This window comes from Protopterus annectens, chromosome 4.part0 (genome assembly GCF_019279795.1).
Source record: "Protopterus annectens isolate FY-2018-M chromosome 4.part0, PAN1.0, whole genome shotgun sequence".
NCBI lineage: Eukaryota > Metazoa > Chordata > Ceratodontiformes > Protopteridae > Protopterus > Protopterus annectens.
In genome coordinates this window covers 629,427,136-629,446,282 of record NC_056733.1, presented here as the reverse complement: position 1 = coordinate 629,446,282, position 19,147 = coordinate 629,427,136, and the positions used below count along the sequence as shown (strand labels likewise).

Sequence of the window (19,147 nt, the reverse complement as noted above, 5' to 3'; positions counted from 1 at the left end):
TCTTCTATTCATGCACTACTATACCTGTTTTTCTCGCATCTATTTATTGTAACTTTTGGTAATGTGTGATCCCATGCAATATAAACCATCGTTTTCTATAATGCTTGGTGGCTCACATTTCCAATACTTCTCAGCTACTTCAAAATTGCAATGTTTGCATAATCCCCAATGCAACAGTCTTGGCATATTATTAATATGCCTTTCAGTATACAGACCATCTGCCATTAGTTTATCATACCCAGGCAACAAGATGTGTGGCGGTTTCCAATTCTGTTTAACAAAACCTGCATTTGTCTGTTTCTCCAACATGTTCAACGGACTTTGTAAACCAACATGTATGCAGTCTACTGTCTGAATCACCAATATTAACCTTTGATCTTTTGGATTAAATTCACCTCTCTAACCATTCTTGCATTGGATCCTGATCAACGTAAGGATGTTCTAGGACTTCTGTATTTCAACTACATTTATGCCTTTTCCACATTTCCTGCCTTCTCATCTTATCCGGTACTTTATATTATTTTTTGGCACATTTATTTGCTGCCTGATTTTTGTCTACTTCTGTTTTGATTTCCATTCCCACTTGACACAGATATGCGTCCACTAAACTAAGCGGGGAAGTCATCTTAGACTTGTTCTCTTCATGTTTTGAAACTTTGCACTTTTGTCCACAATATAAATGGACTTAATCAACTCTGATAAAGTCCATTTATGTCATGGACGAAAGCGCTAAGTTATTGACGTGTTTCTGGAATAATGTTTTGAAACTTTCCTCATGTTTGGATCTTTCAGAGATCAGCTGATATGTATGTAGCCCTATGATTGCAGCTCTATACTGTTAATCAGTTTTGAGAAAGCCCATACTTCCTTCGGAATGGGGAATATATAAACTTGGTATACACTGATTTTTATAAAACATTTGATAAGCATGAAGCATTTTCCTTACTTCCCTGTCCAACTGATCCAGTACCTTTTGGGCCAGTCAATCACCCCAAAACTGTAAGTTAGAACAGGAAGGGCAAATTGGTTTATAGCTTGGACCTGGTTCCTAGATGTCAGGGCTACTTTCAATATTAATATTAATCCAAGATATTCCTTACTATGTTATGTTCGCATTTGTCCATGTTTTATTATTGATTCTTCATCAGTTCCCACAAATTTACACATTCCCACCTGCTCAAGTTCCTTTGTCTCACATTCCTCTCACAGACTGGTATTTTCGCAGTGCTGCAGCTTTCCCGCTTTAAAAGGCAGCTTGTGCACATTTATGAAGACCAAATTACACTATCTGAAAAAGTTTTATCCACTTGCAGCTGTGCTTTCAGTTCCTCATCTGACAAACTATACAGTTTTAAATCATCCACAAAAAGGAGTTAAAAAGTTTTACACTTAGTTGTTTTCTGGGAGCCAAACTGTAACCATGACCTAATCTGTTACGTAAACAGCTTAATGGGTTAAGACCAAGTCAAAAGAGAAGCTGTGATGCAGAGTCACCCTGGAATATAGCCCTCTGACTTTTTATCCCTGGGATAATAATTTGTACTTTATCATGGCTTAGTTGCAGAGTAGTTTGTGACTGTTTCATGGTCACTGTAATGTAATCAACCAATAGGGTGTACCTTACACATCTGCAAGCACTCCTTTACCCAAGAGTGTGGGATGCTGTCACATGCTTTTTTGTAGTCTATTCATGCCATACTTAGATTCTCCATTATGACTTTATTTAACAACAAATGCTCTTTTGTTCCGTATGACTTTATTACCCTTTTGTTTTAGTGCCATGATAAAGTTTTATTCTAAATAACTATGAACTCTATCGGCATCAATTCCAGTACATAGTTTTTACACTGTTGGAAGATAAGTCATTGGTCTATAGTTTTTAGGATAGCTTGCAGGTTCACTCTAAAGGAGGAGTATCTTTTTTTCCTGTTGTTAAACAGGTTGGTGTCTGTTTGGGGTGTGCATATAAATAGTTCTTACTCAAGACTAAATCTTAGTGTAAAGATGTTAATACTCTTAGCCAGATGTTAGGTACTGCATCTGGGCCCCGGGGTTATCCACTTAGGAGCTTTTCTCAATTTTGTTTCAGTTTCTCTGGCCATTAGTTTGCCCGATTTAATATCTGTACATATGAACTTCTTACTGTTTCTTTTACTTCTTTTATCCAGTCAGCATCTTTGTGATGTTCCACAAGGTCTTTATAGAGGTTTCTCCAAAACATGTCTGTTTTTTTTTTCATTTTTTGGTAGTATTTCTATTCCTTTTGCCTGTTTTTCCCAGTTCTCTATAAAAAAATATTTCTGGATCATCAATGAATTGCTTATTTTACACTTTTCTTTTATATTTATCTCCATATCTACCTGTGCTGGTATCTTTAGTTTATTTGCAATACTCAATGATACATCCTGGTCTCTTCTCATACTGCGTGTTGCTTTTATCAGTCTTGCTATTTCCGTTTATCTGTTCCCTCTTTTGTATTCTAAAAGTGACACTTCTACTGCTTTATAGGTTTCTCTATTTGATACTTTCATGATAGCATTTGATTTCTTCCCTTCCATTCCCTTATTGCCCTTTGTTTTTGTGGTAAGACTATATGTTACTAATCCACCTACACAGCAATATATCCTATTTATTTCTGTTACATCACACAAACTTCTGTGAATAGTCTATTACTGTGCTCATTTGTTTTACCAAACCTCTAAGATTTTGGGTCTATTAAATCTACTCTTCCCTTAGATCATTTTCTTGTAAACTAAGGGTGCATTCTTTGTTTTCCATTTCAAGCAGACATTCTACAGAAAGTTCCAGAACATCTTTCTGTGACGTATTCTCTTCAGCTTCATCCTGGTCACCCATTGCTCTTTCATATGGGAACTCACTGGCCTATCACTCCACAACATTGACTGCGTCAGAGTTGCCACAGTTTCCTGTTCCATCCCTTGCTGTGCGACTCCAACTGAACTTCTGTACTGGTTTCCTACTGTAAACTCCAAATCTACATATGGTAACTGATCAGATGCTTCCTATTCCACTGGTTTCTCATTAATTTGGGGATTCATTGTTCTATCATGCTGCAATCTTACCAGAGTTGGATTTTCTGCACCAAACTCTTCACAGCTAATCCATAACTTCACATTCTATTTCTTTAACTTTTCCATTAATAATCCTTTTTTTCTAATCCCCCTTTGTTTTCCTAGTTTTTCTGTTGTAAAATTTTCCATATCTGGATGCCTCTGGCTGTAATTTTCTTCAAATATGCTGTTTTTTTGTATTGATTAATTTTGCTTTTTTGTAATGATTAATTTTGCTGCAAAGGAGGCCAACCATTCCCTCCATCATTAAGTAGCCAGACTGAACCTCTGACTCGACCTCACTGCTCTCCACTGCAAGCACTGGACTGTAATTTGACAGCCACGTTGACACACATGCTTTTGTGCTGTTTAAGCACCTGAATTTAGGACTTTATGGATGACAGCACAGATTAAGATATGTACAATTTAAGTGTGTGACAGAGAACTAGCAGGTGCATGCACTTGTGCTGTTAAAGTGTTGTACCTCAAAATTCATTACTGCATAAACATCCATGCATGCACAATAAAATATACAACATTCTGACTGTGTCAAGGTCAAGAACGCTGTAATGGTAACAGCTTTATCAGAAACTGTGTGAACTCTAGACACAAGTAGAGCATGAACATCAACAGGGTATCTGTTTACAAGACAGTCATTAGATCATCATACCCATGATAATAATGGCATAAACACTGACACAGTGTTACAACACACACTCCAAGTCATTAACATCAGCATTGTGCCCAGAGTGATAATGGCAATAATATTCACACTCACAGACACCAACATCAGAATCATACTCACAGAGGTACTGGCAAAAATTCTCTCGGATACCCATAAATGTTAACATCAGTACCTGTAACCACAATGATAATGACAGATTACAGATGCTGATACTAGTAGATGCACAGAGGCAGATTTCGGCATTTGTACCTACAGTAATAAAGCCAAACATCCACAACCCTCATACAGCACACTCACCCACAAACACTAACACCAGCAGTTGTATCCACAGTAATAATGCCATAAACACTTGCAGACTGTTATACCAGGACACACTTGTTGTTGTGTCTTTCGGCTTTTCCCGGTTAGGGGTCGCCACAGCGGAACTCCGGTCCGCTAATGATTGGCAGTAGATTTTTATGTGCCGAGTTGCCAGCCCTGATGCACAACCTTCAACGAAGGTACGCCCATTCACGCATGTCTCCACACAGAAGACGCTCTAGCCGAGAGTCGAATAGGACGACGTCTTACTGTGAGGCGACTACGCTACCGCAGCATCACCACCGCAGTTCACCATACCAGGACACACTGACGTATTACAGAGATACTGACAAATACTCAGAGGCACTAATTTTGCCACTCCTACCCACAAACAATGCCAGAACTCATACCCCCAGTGATTATGGCAAAATTACTCACAGATAATAATTTCAGTACTCATACACTTACAGTGAAAAGGCAAATCCACACACAATAATACAGACTCACATACCCATAAACACTAATATCAACATCATACCCACAAAGATACTGGCATAATTACAAACACTATCACCACTCCCAACTATGTTGATAATGGTGTAGTGTAAATATGTGCAGATAAAGATACTGGAGCACACACAGACACTATCAGCACCATACTGAGTGTGACAGTGGCATAATATGCAATCCATATGTACATAGACACTGAAATCAACAATTTACCTACAGTGGTAACGGCATAAATACTCAACTACTGATACCAGCATGCATGCAGAGAAATGTGTATGTACACATTTTATATCTAAAGACAATGGCAACACACATGCATGCAAACAGACACACACAGACAAACAGAAATGTCAGGATATATACCTTGATAATTCATTAATGGAAAACATACCTTCAGACATGGTTGCTAGCAGTCAAGATCACACAGAATGACAACTGAAGTAAATATACAGATACACTGACACATACACTGACACAAACATGAATAACCACAGACTGTGTTAACAGCAGACATGCCCACAGTGCAGCATCTACACACACTAATGACAGTAGCCATACTTGCATACAGAGGTAACATCATAAATACTCCAACTCCAAAATCAGTAGAAATAACAAAATGTAGCAATAGCAGCATAACACACACAATGATGAGATCCACAGAGTGATACCAGCACACTCAACTACTAACACCAATGACAGACTACACCCAAACAGATACATGGGAGCACAGGTGGTCAGGGTACCAGACAACAGGTAGGCAATGATAACAGCACAACTTATTAGCCTCTATTATTAATTGCAATACACAGACAGTGGTAACACAGAGACAGAAAGAGAGAAAGCACACATTCCCAGAGTAACCAGCAAATATATTCACATAGTCAAAGTAGATATTTAGATATACTACTATACATGACTAAACAGCGACACCAGTCAATTACAAATACACACGTTAGACAACAAAATGGCCAGTGTACATTCTCACAAACCCTAACAGCACACAAACCACTATAGGTGCCAACAAGTACATACATGCACAAACATGGTCAAAATAGTGATGCACGTACACATCACAGAAACTAATTCAGAAATATACACATCTGCAGAATTCCTTCTGGTTTATGTACTCACACACACACAAATGTTGACAACATTTCTCAAACTCGCATGTTGATGCGAACAATCCGGTCCTGTGGCTATATCCATATACGGGTAAAGAATGAGAGGTGGTAACCAGGCTCATTCCATGACAGCAGCAACCACATACAGTGACATAACTGTGGCACCTATGCACTGCTAGTCTCTGACGACAGTACCAACATCTAGTTAAGCAATGATAGACATCCCAACACAGAGTTACTGACTAGAGTTCCCATGTCCACACAAACAATGACAGGCTTATTTATCCTCAGTCAGTGATAACAGCACCTATACTCACAAATGAAAAAAAAGTTTCCCTAAAATAAGTACTTTTTTCTGCCTCCTTTTCATGCATGGTATGCCATCTTTAACAGAGTACCTATGCTCAGCTGAACACACAAGATAAATCCCTGACTGTGCTTCAAATGAATTTGATTAGTTAGCAGCCTGAACTTTGGAGTAGCTGGTCAAAGAGGGAAGGCAGTCAGTTGCTGAAATGGGTTCACCAACTGGGGTGTACAGATGTTTGTGTCCTGCTGCAGCAGCACCCATTGTGATGAGGTTTACAAATGCACTGTACATGCAACAGCTATTCACAGTGGGAATCACACAAACAATGCTTGTACTCTAGCTACCAATCATACCTATGCAGAAGCACTCAACCATCCCAGGACTGAGTACAGTGAGCACTGCACACCTTTGGCTAACAGGAAGGGGAGGGGTGTAGGGGCACTGCAATCTCTTGGACCCCAATAGGATAACAGCTATAATTCTCAGCACTTGTAGTGACCACTCCTCCCTTGGAGTCCTCCCACAGTGAGAAAAACTAGGGAAATAAGTGGACCTCAGAGAGATTAAGCTCAATGGTTGCTAGGTGAGGAAAGGTTATAAAAAAAAAAAAAAAAAAAAAAAGTGGCTGCAGTGTCCATGCTCACAGATGTGGCAGCACCCATTCTTATAAACAACAGCAGCAGTAGCCACACTGACAAATGTGGCAATGCTCAGTCTTACTAACAGTCAGCAGCAGCCATGCCCTTCAGCATGGCAGCATCCACTCTTACTTACAAGGCTTGCAACATCCACTCTAATAAATAAGACAACCATTCTTACCAATACTGCCTGCAGGATCCACAGTCACAAATATGCAGCACCCATACTACAAACACTGTCTGTAGCACCTTCACTCACAAACATCCAGCACCCATTCTTACTAACACTCTCTACAGTACTCATGATCACAAAAGAATGACAGCAGTCCACATCTTCTGAAACACAGGCAGCAGTACATATGTTAAACCAAATGTTAATGACAGTACTCACATTCACAAACTCCAAAAGTACCCAGGTTCATAAACATGGCAGGATTACATACATTCATAACACTGACAGCAATACCCACCATACTCAGTCATAAAACAACAGCAGTACTTGGGTTCAGCCAAATACTTATTGCAGTACACTTACTCAGTCCGGCACTTCAGGCAGAATCCATATTCAGAGCAGCGAGTATAGTACTTTTGCATTCAAACACTGATTTGCATACTACAGTTTACACAACCTGAGAGCAGTACCTGTTTTCACAACCTAAGAGGACGGTAGCCCTGCTTTGCCAAACACTGATGTGCACATTCCTTTTCATAAATGCCAATGTACAGGTCTATAAAGATGCCAGCACCTACAGTCACACTACATGTTAGCAAAAACACTCATGCTCTCTCACACAGACTAATGCACTTGTGTATGTCTGTAGTTATGGTAACTTATGTATGTGGTCACAAAGAGGGATAACTACTTAAACTCATAACATATGCAGTGCACTGAAAATCAAAGTAATAAGACATGGGTGAAATGCAGTGAGTAAACAGACTCATGGAAAATGAAAAATAATTTAGCAATGATGAAATAATCAGATTACATACACCGGTGTGGGTACTGAACTTTCCAGTTCATCAAGTAGGCTCTCCACACTAGGTCGCACATCCTCAATTCCTTGCCCACCATTTCGTTTTGGCTGCCCTTTGGAAGAAAGCTGTACTTTTGCTGCCAAAGGTCCACCATTTTCCTGACTGCTGTTGATGGCAGGGTAAGATATGGTTCCTGAAGGCTGTTGAAGGCCTAGACTGGAGTCATCTGTTTCAATAAGAAAAGAAAGTTGATACAGTTTGGATTCTTCCTTCATTTTATATAACAGGTACAGAAAAGTGAGAGCACAAATTAATTATGGTAAGTTCAACACTTTCTAAATACGAGAAAGAACTATGGTTACACAGACTACTAGCACTGTCACTTCAACAAGCAGGACAAAAACCAACAAGTAACTAGTACAAATTTCACATAACCAGCTAAGTTCTGGTTGTTTCACTAGGTCTATGAGGGAAATCTACTTGACACATCAACATAATGGGTTCATCCTTTTCAATAACCACAATTTCACACTTTTTCCTCAGAAGTTCAAGTTCAGGAACACATTAGATGTCATCACCCACAATGACATCACTTGCCTGGTACTGAAGTGTATGAAGCCTATAGCTTGCCAGTCTTCTCCAACAACTAGACAGCCCACTTTCTTAAGACTAGGTGTTAGTAATAATAAAAAAAATTGACACCTACACTACTAACAAGTTATAAATGGGAACACATTCCAAACTACAAGAAACTCCAAAAGCAGATGTTAAGAGGAGACTATTGTTGGCATAAGACCATGCCCCTTAGTATATGCCCACAACTGCTATTCAAGCTCTGCATAGTTCCCTTAATAGAATACTCCCACACCTATGATTTAAAACACCTAGACCCAGAACCATAAAATCTGAATTGGTACATCTGGTGGACTTAACATGGGTTATCTGAGACTACTGTGGCTATGGAAGACCTAGGAGGACAGACCTCAATTTTGAGTAACCCTGACCCATGGTGAAACAGCTCTACGGATTCCCTCCTCAAGATCAGGCTAGTCAGACAATCTCTGGTTGATTAACTAATGGGGATGGGCAGCAGATGCACCCCAGAATGGACAACAAAAGTGGCAGCCAGGACTCCTTGTTATTTACATAAGCATAAGGCAGGAATAAGCACAAAGCCCAAAGTATGTGTGGGTGAGTGCAGTATTTGCAGACTACAAAGGGTCTTTAAAAGACTTTCCACCAGGAGGTCTACACTGCATCCTGTCTTCCAATTCCCAGTCCAGGCAATGGTGTTCTTGCTTACAATTTAAGCAACACAACAGACCAGGCAGGTAGTCTCTCCCTGATGAACCTTTAAACCTGCCACCCTTCTGGTAGCAAAGCAAGCCAGAAGCTTCTCTCTCTCTGGTGTCTCTAACAAACAGGGCTGAAGACTGACAGCATTTTACATTGTGCTATTTCCACAGACCATACAGGCAGTCGGTATCTGGCATCCACTAGAACACTGCAATGATGAAAAAGAATGCTTTAAGTGGAAAATCCTGAAGAGTCCTTCAGTCACTGAAAATGTGCATATGACCTCATAAGGACTTGAAGGGAGCTATGGATATAAAAGCAATTCCAATCTTGTTGTGTCCCTTATGAAGTGGCAAAAGTAAAACGGTGTGAAATATTCAACTTCCCTGCAGAAAGTGATCTCTATCTCTACCTCTCCAAAATTCATAACGTGAGTTATGAACTTGAAGGCAGTCCAAGGTGGCTAAGAATTCCTTACCAATGAGCTGCGATCCCCCAGGTTGTGTGAGACACATTGCACAGCGCAGAGTTCTGTCTCAATCCTCCAAATTACTGGGAAAGACTTGTTCCAATAATACTTCACAGCTAAGACTCAAAATACTGCAATCCCAATTTCCAGGCACATCAGGAATAACATCAAGACCACCTCCCTGGTCAAAACTGCCATTCTGTCATCACACCTAACATGTGATGCAATATATACAGAAGACAAACCTTTCTAAAATCAGAGTGCATCTATATAGACTACTACAAGATACAATCAGAATATGACACTTCTGGATTTTTTTTTTTAACTTCCAGTACAGCATTATAACATGAGACACTTATCAATCCTCATGAAAAACAGAGCATGAATGACCACTTATCTCAACAGCCACACAGTAGACATTTGGAAAATCCACAAATATAGTGGCAAGTACAGAGATCACCTGGTATATACTCATGCTGACCAACATTTGACTGACAAAGGAATTGTTACAGAAATGTGAACTGAAATCAAAAGACGAAAAGTCAATAATAACCCAGGATAGTGGGCTACATACATGTTAGTTTACAAAGTCTATTGAGAACATTAGGAGAAATGGACAAATACGGGTTGTCTAAAACAGAACTAGAAAAGGTTGCACATCTTGTCGCAGGGTGTGATACAGAAAGGCATGATAATGTGGCAAGACTGTTGCACTGGGGATTGCGCAAACATTGCAATACAGAAATAGCAGAGACAGGAATAATAATAAATCAATACAAAAAAATTACAATCATACTTAAATATGTTAGCAATATATGTAACCCTGTATGAATGGGTCTATATTAGTTAGTTGAAAAACATTTCCAGCGAACGCAACTTCGTCGACCTATATTCAGCAAAATTCACTTCCGCAATTCGCTGAATACTTAAAGGGCAAACAAATACTTGCCCCGCAACCCAACTGACTAAACCAAACCCACCAATGGGGGGGGGGGCTGCATCCCCCCCCAAGCACACACACACACAAACACACACAAACTAAATATACCAACCCAGAGATTGCAATACAGTGGAGAAAAGGGCAAAGTTGTGTAGATGGCCAACTACATCTTAGCCCTGAAAGTATTCAGTGAATCGCAGAAGTGAATTTCACTGAATATGGGTCGACGATGTAGCGTTTGTTGGAAAGGGTTTTCAGAGAACTGATATAGACCCATATGGATTACAAGAGTAGGTACTCTGGGCACATTACAAGAGCTGAGAAGAGCAGTCTTGACTAACATGAAAGGCTGAAGCAATACTAATTCCATGAACTCTAATGGTACCCTGACTTGGGAACGGGATCCATCCTTGTCAAGGTATTAGAAACCCAAAACCCTTGGAGAAATTAAACCCTGACAGACACGGTTCTCCAAACATTTGAAGGAATTAAAAAAAATGAGATGGCAAGCAGCTATCAATAACAAATAGAGCATCAGGACAATAAGCACAATAATACAGGAGTGAACAGTAAAGACAAAATCACAATGAAGTACACTATGCACAATGGAAATAAATATGCAAACTGCATTCAGAAATGGATTGTTTTATTTTTTTGTTTGTTTTTAAGTATGAAGACAAAGCTCATAGGTTCCCATTTAAGGTTGAGCACAATGCATGCAGAGATACTAACTCATGTCCTATCTTTAGAACAGTGTCACTTGCACTCATCTTTGAAACACATTATTTTTGATATTCTATGCTGAAAGTATAGAGAGGTTCCCCTGATCTTAACATGAAAACTGTTGAAATCTTGCAGGGTATGGATGTTGGCAGTAATAAAATTCCCTTCATTAAAGGGCATGGAGTCCATGACGTTTCACAGACGTAACTAAGACTAATCACACAACGGTATTATACAATCTTATACTGGAGAAGCAGCACATTTACTACCCTATGCTCAATCCTCATCTTTTTTTCATCTTGTGCAGTAAAATAAGGTGTCCAATGGAAACATCTCCGGAATTCATATGGATTCCTTGGTAGTGTCTTCACCCGGTTTTTGCTTCAACCTCCCAAATGGACACAAAGGGTAGCGTCCAGGATTAGCTCTTTTTTCTCCTACAATCTCAGTTCCACACTATGCATAGTTCCAAAATGACCACAAAGCTGTCTTCCATTTATAAACTCCCAACTAGAGAAAATATAAGAAGACATTTATTCTACTTCTGCTATGTTGATACCAGTTTCTACCTCTCTTTTCTTCAGAAGTTTAAGTCCAATTGTCAACTCTCTAGCAGACAATGCAGTGTCTATACATTACTTGATGCATACCAAGGATCTGGAGTTCAATAGACTAAGGCCATGGCAAAACATGCCACCTCAAGAAACCTGAGCTATCTGGCACTGAGACATTGCACAAGTCACAGAAGTATCCAGTCTGACTTTTTAATATGTTGCAAGACCTCAAAGTTAATCCACAACAGAATGAAGCTTATGGACTACATGTTAGCTCTATGACAATGAAGAACACAGTACATGTATTAAGTACAAATACAGTACAGAGCGCAACATGGTTATGCAAGGGCCAGTGTTCTCAGTTATCTCAAATTGTTGCTATCACTAAAGATGATAAATGTAAATTAAAGAGCATTTTCCAGTATTACTGAGCAAAACTTCTGGCTTCGTCTGATTTTAGCTAAAAAATGTGTTCCGTCCCTCATAATCCATCCTAAAACGGGTCTTTTAGAGAGAAAAGGAGGTGATTTGCTTGTCAGTAAATTATGCACTTCTCAAATATCCCTGATTTTGCTTCATTATGTCTTGCTATATCCTTTATAAAATGCTCAATTTATTTTACTCTCAAATTATTTAAAATTACAGTAGACAATAATGTCTCATATTAAGTGTTTCATAATTCTTATTGTTTAGAAAATTGAATGCTGATGCAAAACCTGCTCCATTAACTTGTTTTTATGTGAATCATGAGTAATACAAATGTTCCTGATTTGGGCCTTTTCACACATATTCAAAGGTGATTACGAGGCTAATGGCACAAGAGCCTTTATATGCCTAGCCAAAAACACCCAGGATATGACAATATTGTATCTTAATTCCTGAGATATGGAATGGAGTAGTTTCAGGGTAGTGGGTCTTTGGGTGTTGGAGCCCAGAGTCATTTTATAGACTGCCTTTGTCCATAAGGGACACTGGCAGTACCTAGGGAGTGAATTTACGGTTCCCAATCATTTACTCAAATTCTCTTTGGAGAGACTGTAAGGGATGGGCTTTGTTTTGCAAAGATGGAAAGTTTATTCCATAGACGATATAGCCTTTGGGATATGAATCTGTCTCTCCGGCAAGTTCTGTTAAGGTCATAAATAAGGTTCAGGTCCATGGAACACTTAATCCTCATACTTTTTCTTGAAAATATGTAACATTTTCATCAGGACTAGATCAAAGAATGTCCTGTAGGTCAGGCATAAATCCCCTCTCAATAAACGATGTTAGATGGGGAAGAGAGATAAGGCCTTTAGTCAGTCTGCACAAGATATGTGTTCTACACTTTGTATTTTTTTTTATCGAGGAAACCTCTGAGCCCACTCCAATTGGTGTTAAGTGCCTGGTTAGGTACACACAGAAGGGAGCACTGTACTCAATTATGGGCCTGATGAGGGCCACATACCATGGCATTATGACTTCTTTGATCTTGATGCCATGCCTTTACTAATACGTTGAGCCACACAGAAGGATTTCCTCACTACCATAGCTACCGGGTGGTCAAACTCTAAGTTATTACCTGTGTTCCTAGGTCCCTCACTAATGAGTCTACTTTTTAGGGGTGTGCTATCAATATTATAATTTGCAGGGATATCTGACTTACCGAAGGGTATGATTACTCATTTTTTAACATTTAGTCTCAAGACCATGGTTTCGGCACCAGTCATTTGTCATTTTTAGGTCTGTTTGTAGGATGTCATTATTATTTGGGGATTCAATGATTACAATCAGCTTACAGTGGTCGATGAACCTGGTGAGTCAGAAGCTCCCTCCAACACTGGCCCTCACTTCAGAAAAGTACATACCAAACAGGAGGGGTCCAAACACTGAGCCCTGTGGGACAACGCTACCAAGAGGTTTCTTATCAAAAGTGGATTCACCTATCCAGACGTGTCCCATTAGTGAGCCAGTTGGCTATCCATTTGATGATGTAGGGGTTTAAGCCTAACTCAGTAAGTTTATCTATGATCACAGAGTGGGGGATTGTGTCAAAAGCTTTGGCCAGGTCTAGATATGTGGTGTGTACTCCTTTGCCCTCTATCCATGGCCCTTGGTTGCTTTCTCAAAGAAGTCCACTAGATTGAGCAGGAACCTTCCTTTAGCAAAGCCAGACTGGGTCTGGTCCAGTGTTTGAAGAATTCCTACATAGTTATTGAGCAGGTCCATGACAATTCTCTCCCTGGCCTTGTAGAGAACACTGGTCAAGCTTACAAGTCTGTAATTCCCTAGGTCAATTAATGGGCCTTCCTTGTGCAGAGGGAAGACTGTTGCAGTCCTCCATTCCTCTGGTACAAAGCTCAGTCGGAGGCTGTGGTTAAAGAGGGTTTAGAGGCCCTAATAGATTCTGTTTTAAGCTATTTAAGAAGCATCTGGGAATGTTATCGGGACTTGTGGAGGCTGTGTTTTTGGCTTTTGAGAGAGCAGTAAAGGACCTGTTCCCTTGTCATTACAGGCAGGGGGATGGTTGCAGGCATTTCTTTGGTTGTGGTAGGAGGTGATGGGGTGGGGGGTGTGAACTGTACTTGTTGGCCAGCAGGTTTGCTACAGTTTTCAAGCTGGGTGCAAGTATTGCAGTTCATGATTAACTCAACACACTGCTCAGCATTTCCCCTGAGGTTACGAACATAACTAAAAAAACAAACAAAAAAAACTTATGGTTATCTTTCACCTAGGAGGCTATCTTAGCCTCACAGTTTGCTTTGGACGATTTGACCAACTCTCTAATTTGTTTTAGACTGGTGAGTGACTTTTTGCATGGTTTTGTCTGTTCCTTCTTGACTCTGGAGAAATTGCTTTTCCTTTTGTTGAATACCCTATTTATGCAAGGGGACCATCAGGTAGTTTATTTTTGCCAGTAATCACAAGTATGAGTCCGACCAGTATTTCCTCCAATATGCAGCTATGAATGTGGGTGCACAGTGCTTTTATGTACAGCTCAGAGTAAGCCTCAGTATCATCCAGGTTCGGAAGGGCTTGGAAGTTTAATAAGCTGTCATTTAGTTTAAGGTAACTGGCCTTAGCAAAGTTCTTAATAGGTCTGAGGTTTGACGGGGGTTCTAGGTTAGTTTTAATACTGAAGGAGAAGAGGAGATAATTTTGTGGTCACATCTTACCAGAGAGGAGAGACTTCCAAAATGGCTGCACACGGAGTAACAACTTTTTTTCTAGCTCTCCCAGTGTGAAAACAGAAACTCAGCAAAGATGACCAGTAGACTTGTGTTTATGGGAAAATTTCAGTAACTATCTAGTAAGTGCACTGCCTGGATGCCAGGAATAAAGAAATACAGAAGACATGTGAAAATCAGCTATAAAAAGTGAGGAAGAAACACTAATTGGGGAAAGTGCTGCAGCTGTTCAGCAAAAAGCAATGCAACATTCAGACATGACTTCCAATAACCTACAAGAAGATGCAAGACAACTGCATACAGACCTGGTTAAAATAAACAGAACAGTGATGGAGTATATCAACACAAAACAGTAAAAGGCTGGAAAAAAATGGAAGAAGCTTTAACCAGATATTCAGATGAGATTATAAAGATGCAAAACATCAAAGGCTGAAACAGAGAAAAGGCTGGCTGAATATGAGACTGCTCAGGAAGAGATGTTTAAACAATAATAGAATTAGAGGGCAGAGCATGTAGGGAAAACCTGAAATTGTCAGCTATACCAGACAAGCTGGAAGGAACAGACTGAAAGTACAAATAAGCAACTGGACTGGTAAACTACAGTAGAAGTCGTTAGCTGAAAGGGCACGTCACGTGTATGCTCCAAACCTGGCTATAAGAAAGCAACCTAGACCTTTAACAGTAAAGATACAATCCTACAAGCAAAAGGAGTTGATTCTGACAAAACTCTGGCAGAAGGACAAAATACTAAAAGTAGGAGACAGCAGACTGTTTGTGGAGAATGACTACTCATTGTACACCAGATAGAAGAGGAATAAATTAATTCTACTATTCAGGGAATGTTGAGACACAGGTGTGAGATTCAGACTTCTGTATCCAGCAGTCTTTAAGGTATTCTTCCCTGGAGGGACAAAATCATTGTTTGATGAAGTGCATGCCAAAGGGGAAATACAAAAGTTTGTCCAACAAAATGTGAGCTGTGAAAAGAAGGAGATTCTGATTCTTGTTCTCCTGGTAACAGAGGGCAGAGAGAGGCTGTACCTGTGAAACCTTTTCCAGTACTTCAACAGAAAATGTTGAAGGAAGGGAGTAAGACAGTTGCCTAGAAGAACTGAGAGTATGTTAGAAATGAAGCAGAGACAGGATTTAGGTGAAGTAGAACAGTAATAAAACCAATAACAATGTGGGATTACAATGCAATAATTATATTTGTGAAATATGACAGAACAAAATCTGGAAATATTAGATTTTTTCAAAATTTGCCGGATTTGTGGGGGACTCTAAAGTATATGTCCTACTTCACGTCATTCTTCTTCTTCTGCTTTCGGCTTTTAGTTACCCAGTTAGGGGTCACCACAGCAGATCATCTGTCTGCTCATGACTGGCAGTGGAGTTTTATGGTGTCGAGTTGCCAGCCCGGCGCCCAACCTTCTACAGAAGGCACACACATGCGCACACTCACTCCTAGGGCTGATTTAGAGTGTCCAATCCACCTACTGCATGTCTTTGGGTTGTGGGAGGAAACCGGAGCACCCGGAGGAAACCCACGCAACCACAGGGAGGACATGCAGACTCCGCACAGAAAGCACCCCAGCCGAAAATCAAACCGGAGAACCTCTTGCTGTGAGGCGACAACGCTAACCGCTGCACCACTTCATGTCATTAATGTTCATAAAATGGTATGGGGAGGGGAAGAGAGGGAAGAAAGCTAATTAAGTAAAGAAGGCATTTTCTTTTCTCAATAGTACTGTATTTGTGGTGCATTGTTTTCTTTGCATGCTATTAATAGTAATGGGGACTGTAAACAGGTGCTTTTGTTTTCTTTTTCTCCCCTCTTCTCTCTTTCTTCTTGTACAGTTTTGAGAAATATAGGCAATGCAATGTAAAAAAAGAGCCTGGTTAAAAAGGCACGAAGAGTTAAAATGAATGCGCTTTTTCTCATTCTTGCATGAAGGAATTACTGAATTAAGGACCTCAGATTGATAAGTTTTTAAAAGGCAGAAAGAAAATTAAAAAGAATACTGAATATTACGAGTTTTTTTTTTTTTTTTTTTTTTTTAATAGCAAATGCATGTATACTTAGTAGCAATTCTGCAGCTGGTCTTCATGTTTCCATGGAAACAATCTGATATAGAGAAACTGTCTAGTGCTCATGTCTCTATGGAGACAATCTGATAAAAGAGAAACTGAAGACAGTCTGGTGGAAGGGGATTGGCTAAGGGAAAAGAAAAAAAAAACTGAAGAGAGAAATTTACTAGGACATACTGTTTTCTGAAAGCAATCCAGGATTTTCCCAGCTGGAGAGCTTTAAAGAGAAGACAAAAATAATTAAACTTGAAGTAAAGTTTTCTCAGTTTTTTAATGCAATGGGGATAAGAATATAAATAGGTGCTTTTGTTTTATTTTTTATTTTTCTCCCTTCTCTCTTTTTCTTTGTTCAGTTTTAAGAAACGTAGGCACCGCAAGAGGAAGGTATGCCAGTGTGCTTTTTCCCATGTTTGCATATGGAAATGACTGGGTTAAGACCTTAGGTGCTATCCAGTAATAAGTTTATTACAAAGCATGTAAATGAAAAATAATATTTGGTAAACAAGGTACCCTTAGCAGCTTTGTGTCTGGACTGCATGTCGCTAGAAGACAATTTGATAAAGAGAAATGGCTTAGAAAAAGTGTTTACTGAAAGCATTCAAGTGTTTTCTCATCTGGGAGAGCTATAAAGATGGAAAAAAATCAAATAGCATGGTACTAATAGCACAGGCTGTACCATGCATCTTAGCATGACTAACCTTTTCTTTTTGGTTAACTCTAGCCTGTCTATGTGGCTATCAACTTGGAACTTTTGTTCTTATTAGGAAACAAAAACTTCAATATTTGAAGATGTTCATAGCTTTGTGTGTTATTAAGTTAATAAGTTTTGAGGGTGGGGGTTTGTTTGTTTGTTTTGAGGGCTTTCATAAAAAAATTATTCAAGATGTGGGATAGGCTCAAATGGATACGACAAGAAACAACTGTAAAAGACCAACCTGCTGGAACAGTATATGCATGTAACATAAAAAGTGAAACTAGACATTTAACAAAAAAGCAGTTATACATAAAAGGTGGTAATACCTATATAAGAAAATGTTTTCTGTAATGTCTTTCAATCTGAATGGTCTTACAGATAAACATAAAAAGAAAAAGTAGTAAACTACATTAAAAATATAGGGTGCAAATAGCTATACTGCAGGAGACACACTTGGAAAGAACTGAATATGTGAATTTGATAAAGAAAGGTTTTTCAGGATGGTTATTCAGTGAAATATCTGGGGCAAAGGAAAAGAGGAGTACTTGTACTAATTGCAAGAGAATCTCCAACAGTGACAGTGACAGAAGAGGGGAAAAAAAGATAATGGAAGATATATCGTACTAAGGGGCTACTGGCAAGGGAGGAGGATTACACTGGCATGCATTTACATTCTACCTAAAACTCCTATAATGGAGCTTTAGAAAATTCTGGGAGAAATAATCGGCTTTCAGCAAGGAATATTACTTATAGGCGGAGAATGGAATTTGGTTTGCAACAATGAAGATGTGTCTGGGGGCCTAGAAGGGAAAATAAAACAGAGGACAGATTTTTGAAGAAATTTATGAAAATGTTTGGCATGGAAGATATGAATTCAGTAATAGGAGTTTGGAGTGAAATTACATATTTTCCAAGATATAAAAACTGGGCTAGGCTAGACAGAATTTATATCTCACAGGAACATGTGCATTTAATTGAAGGTCTTGAAAAGCACCCAATAACTATTTCACATCATGTGCCAATAACTAAAAAACACAAGGTAATGAAATAAAAATGAGACACTGGAGCTTTCCCACCCATTGGATGAAAAGAGAGGAATTTACGGAATGAGTTTTAGAATTAATTCAGGAGCTACTAGAGAAGAGAAACTTCTTCTGAAAATATAGCTAAGGAGTGGGATAAAATTAAAGTGGAGTTTAAAACTAGGGTGGAAATAAAGGAGAGGGAGATATGGTTAAGAAGAGGGACTGACAAATGCTAAAGTATTGCAAAATAGGGGGAATCTCTCAGAACAAGAAAAGGAGCAACTGCAGAATGCTAAACAGAAAATAAGGGATTACCTCGATAATATGCATGAGTTTAGAAAGACTGCTGTTAAGCAACATTTTTTGACAATAATCCTAGAGCACAAAAACTTTTAGCACAATGACTCAGGCAAAAGAAAATGGACAGGGCTGTCACCAAGCTTAGAGGGCCTATATAACAAAGGAAGATAACAAGAGATCTTGTAGAAGTATTAGAAATTCTTACTGTGATTTTATTACCATAGTTGTGGGTCCTTATTGTATATTGGCTGCTGTGACTATTTGTAGAACAGCCTCATTCT

The 19,147-nt window shown here is 39.2% G+C and overlaps 1 protein-coding gene across 3 annotated transcripts in view; it reads right to left on the bottom strand.

The window, feature by feature from the left end:
* The window catches only part of PXN (paxillin), a 1,651,517-nt gene that overhangs the window by 919,375 nt on the left and 712,995 nt on the right, over nt 1–19,147 (bottom strand). For all 3 annotated transcript variants that reach the window (XM_044068586.1, XM_044068585.1, XM_044068584.1), the window contains exon 5: nt 7,626–7,836. In XM_044068586.1, the coding sequence (XP_043924521.1) occupies nt 7,626–7,836 (211 nt within the window). The remainder of the gene's footprint in view (nt 1–7,625; nt 7,837–19,147) is intronic.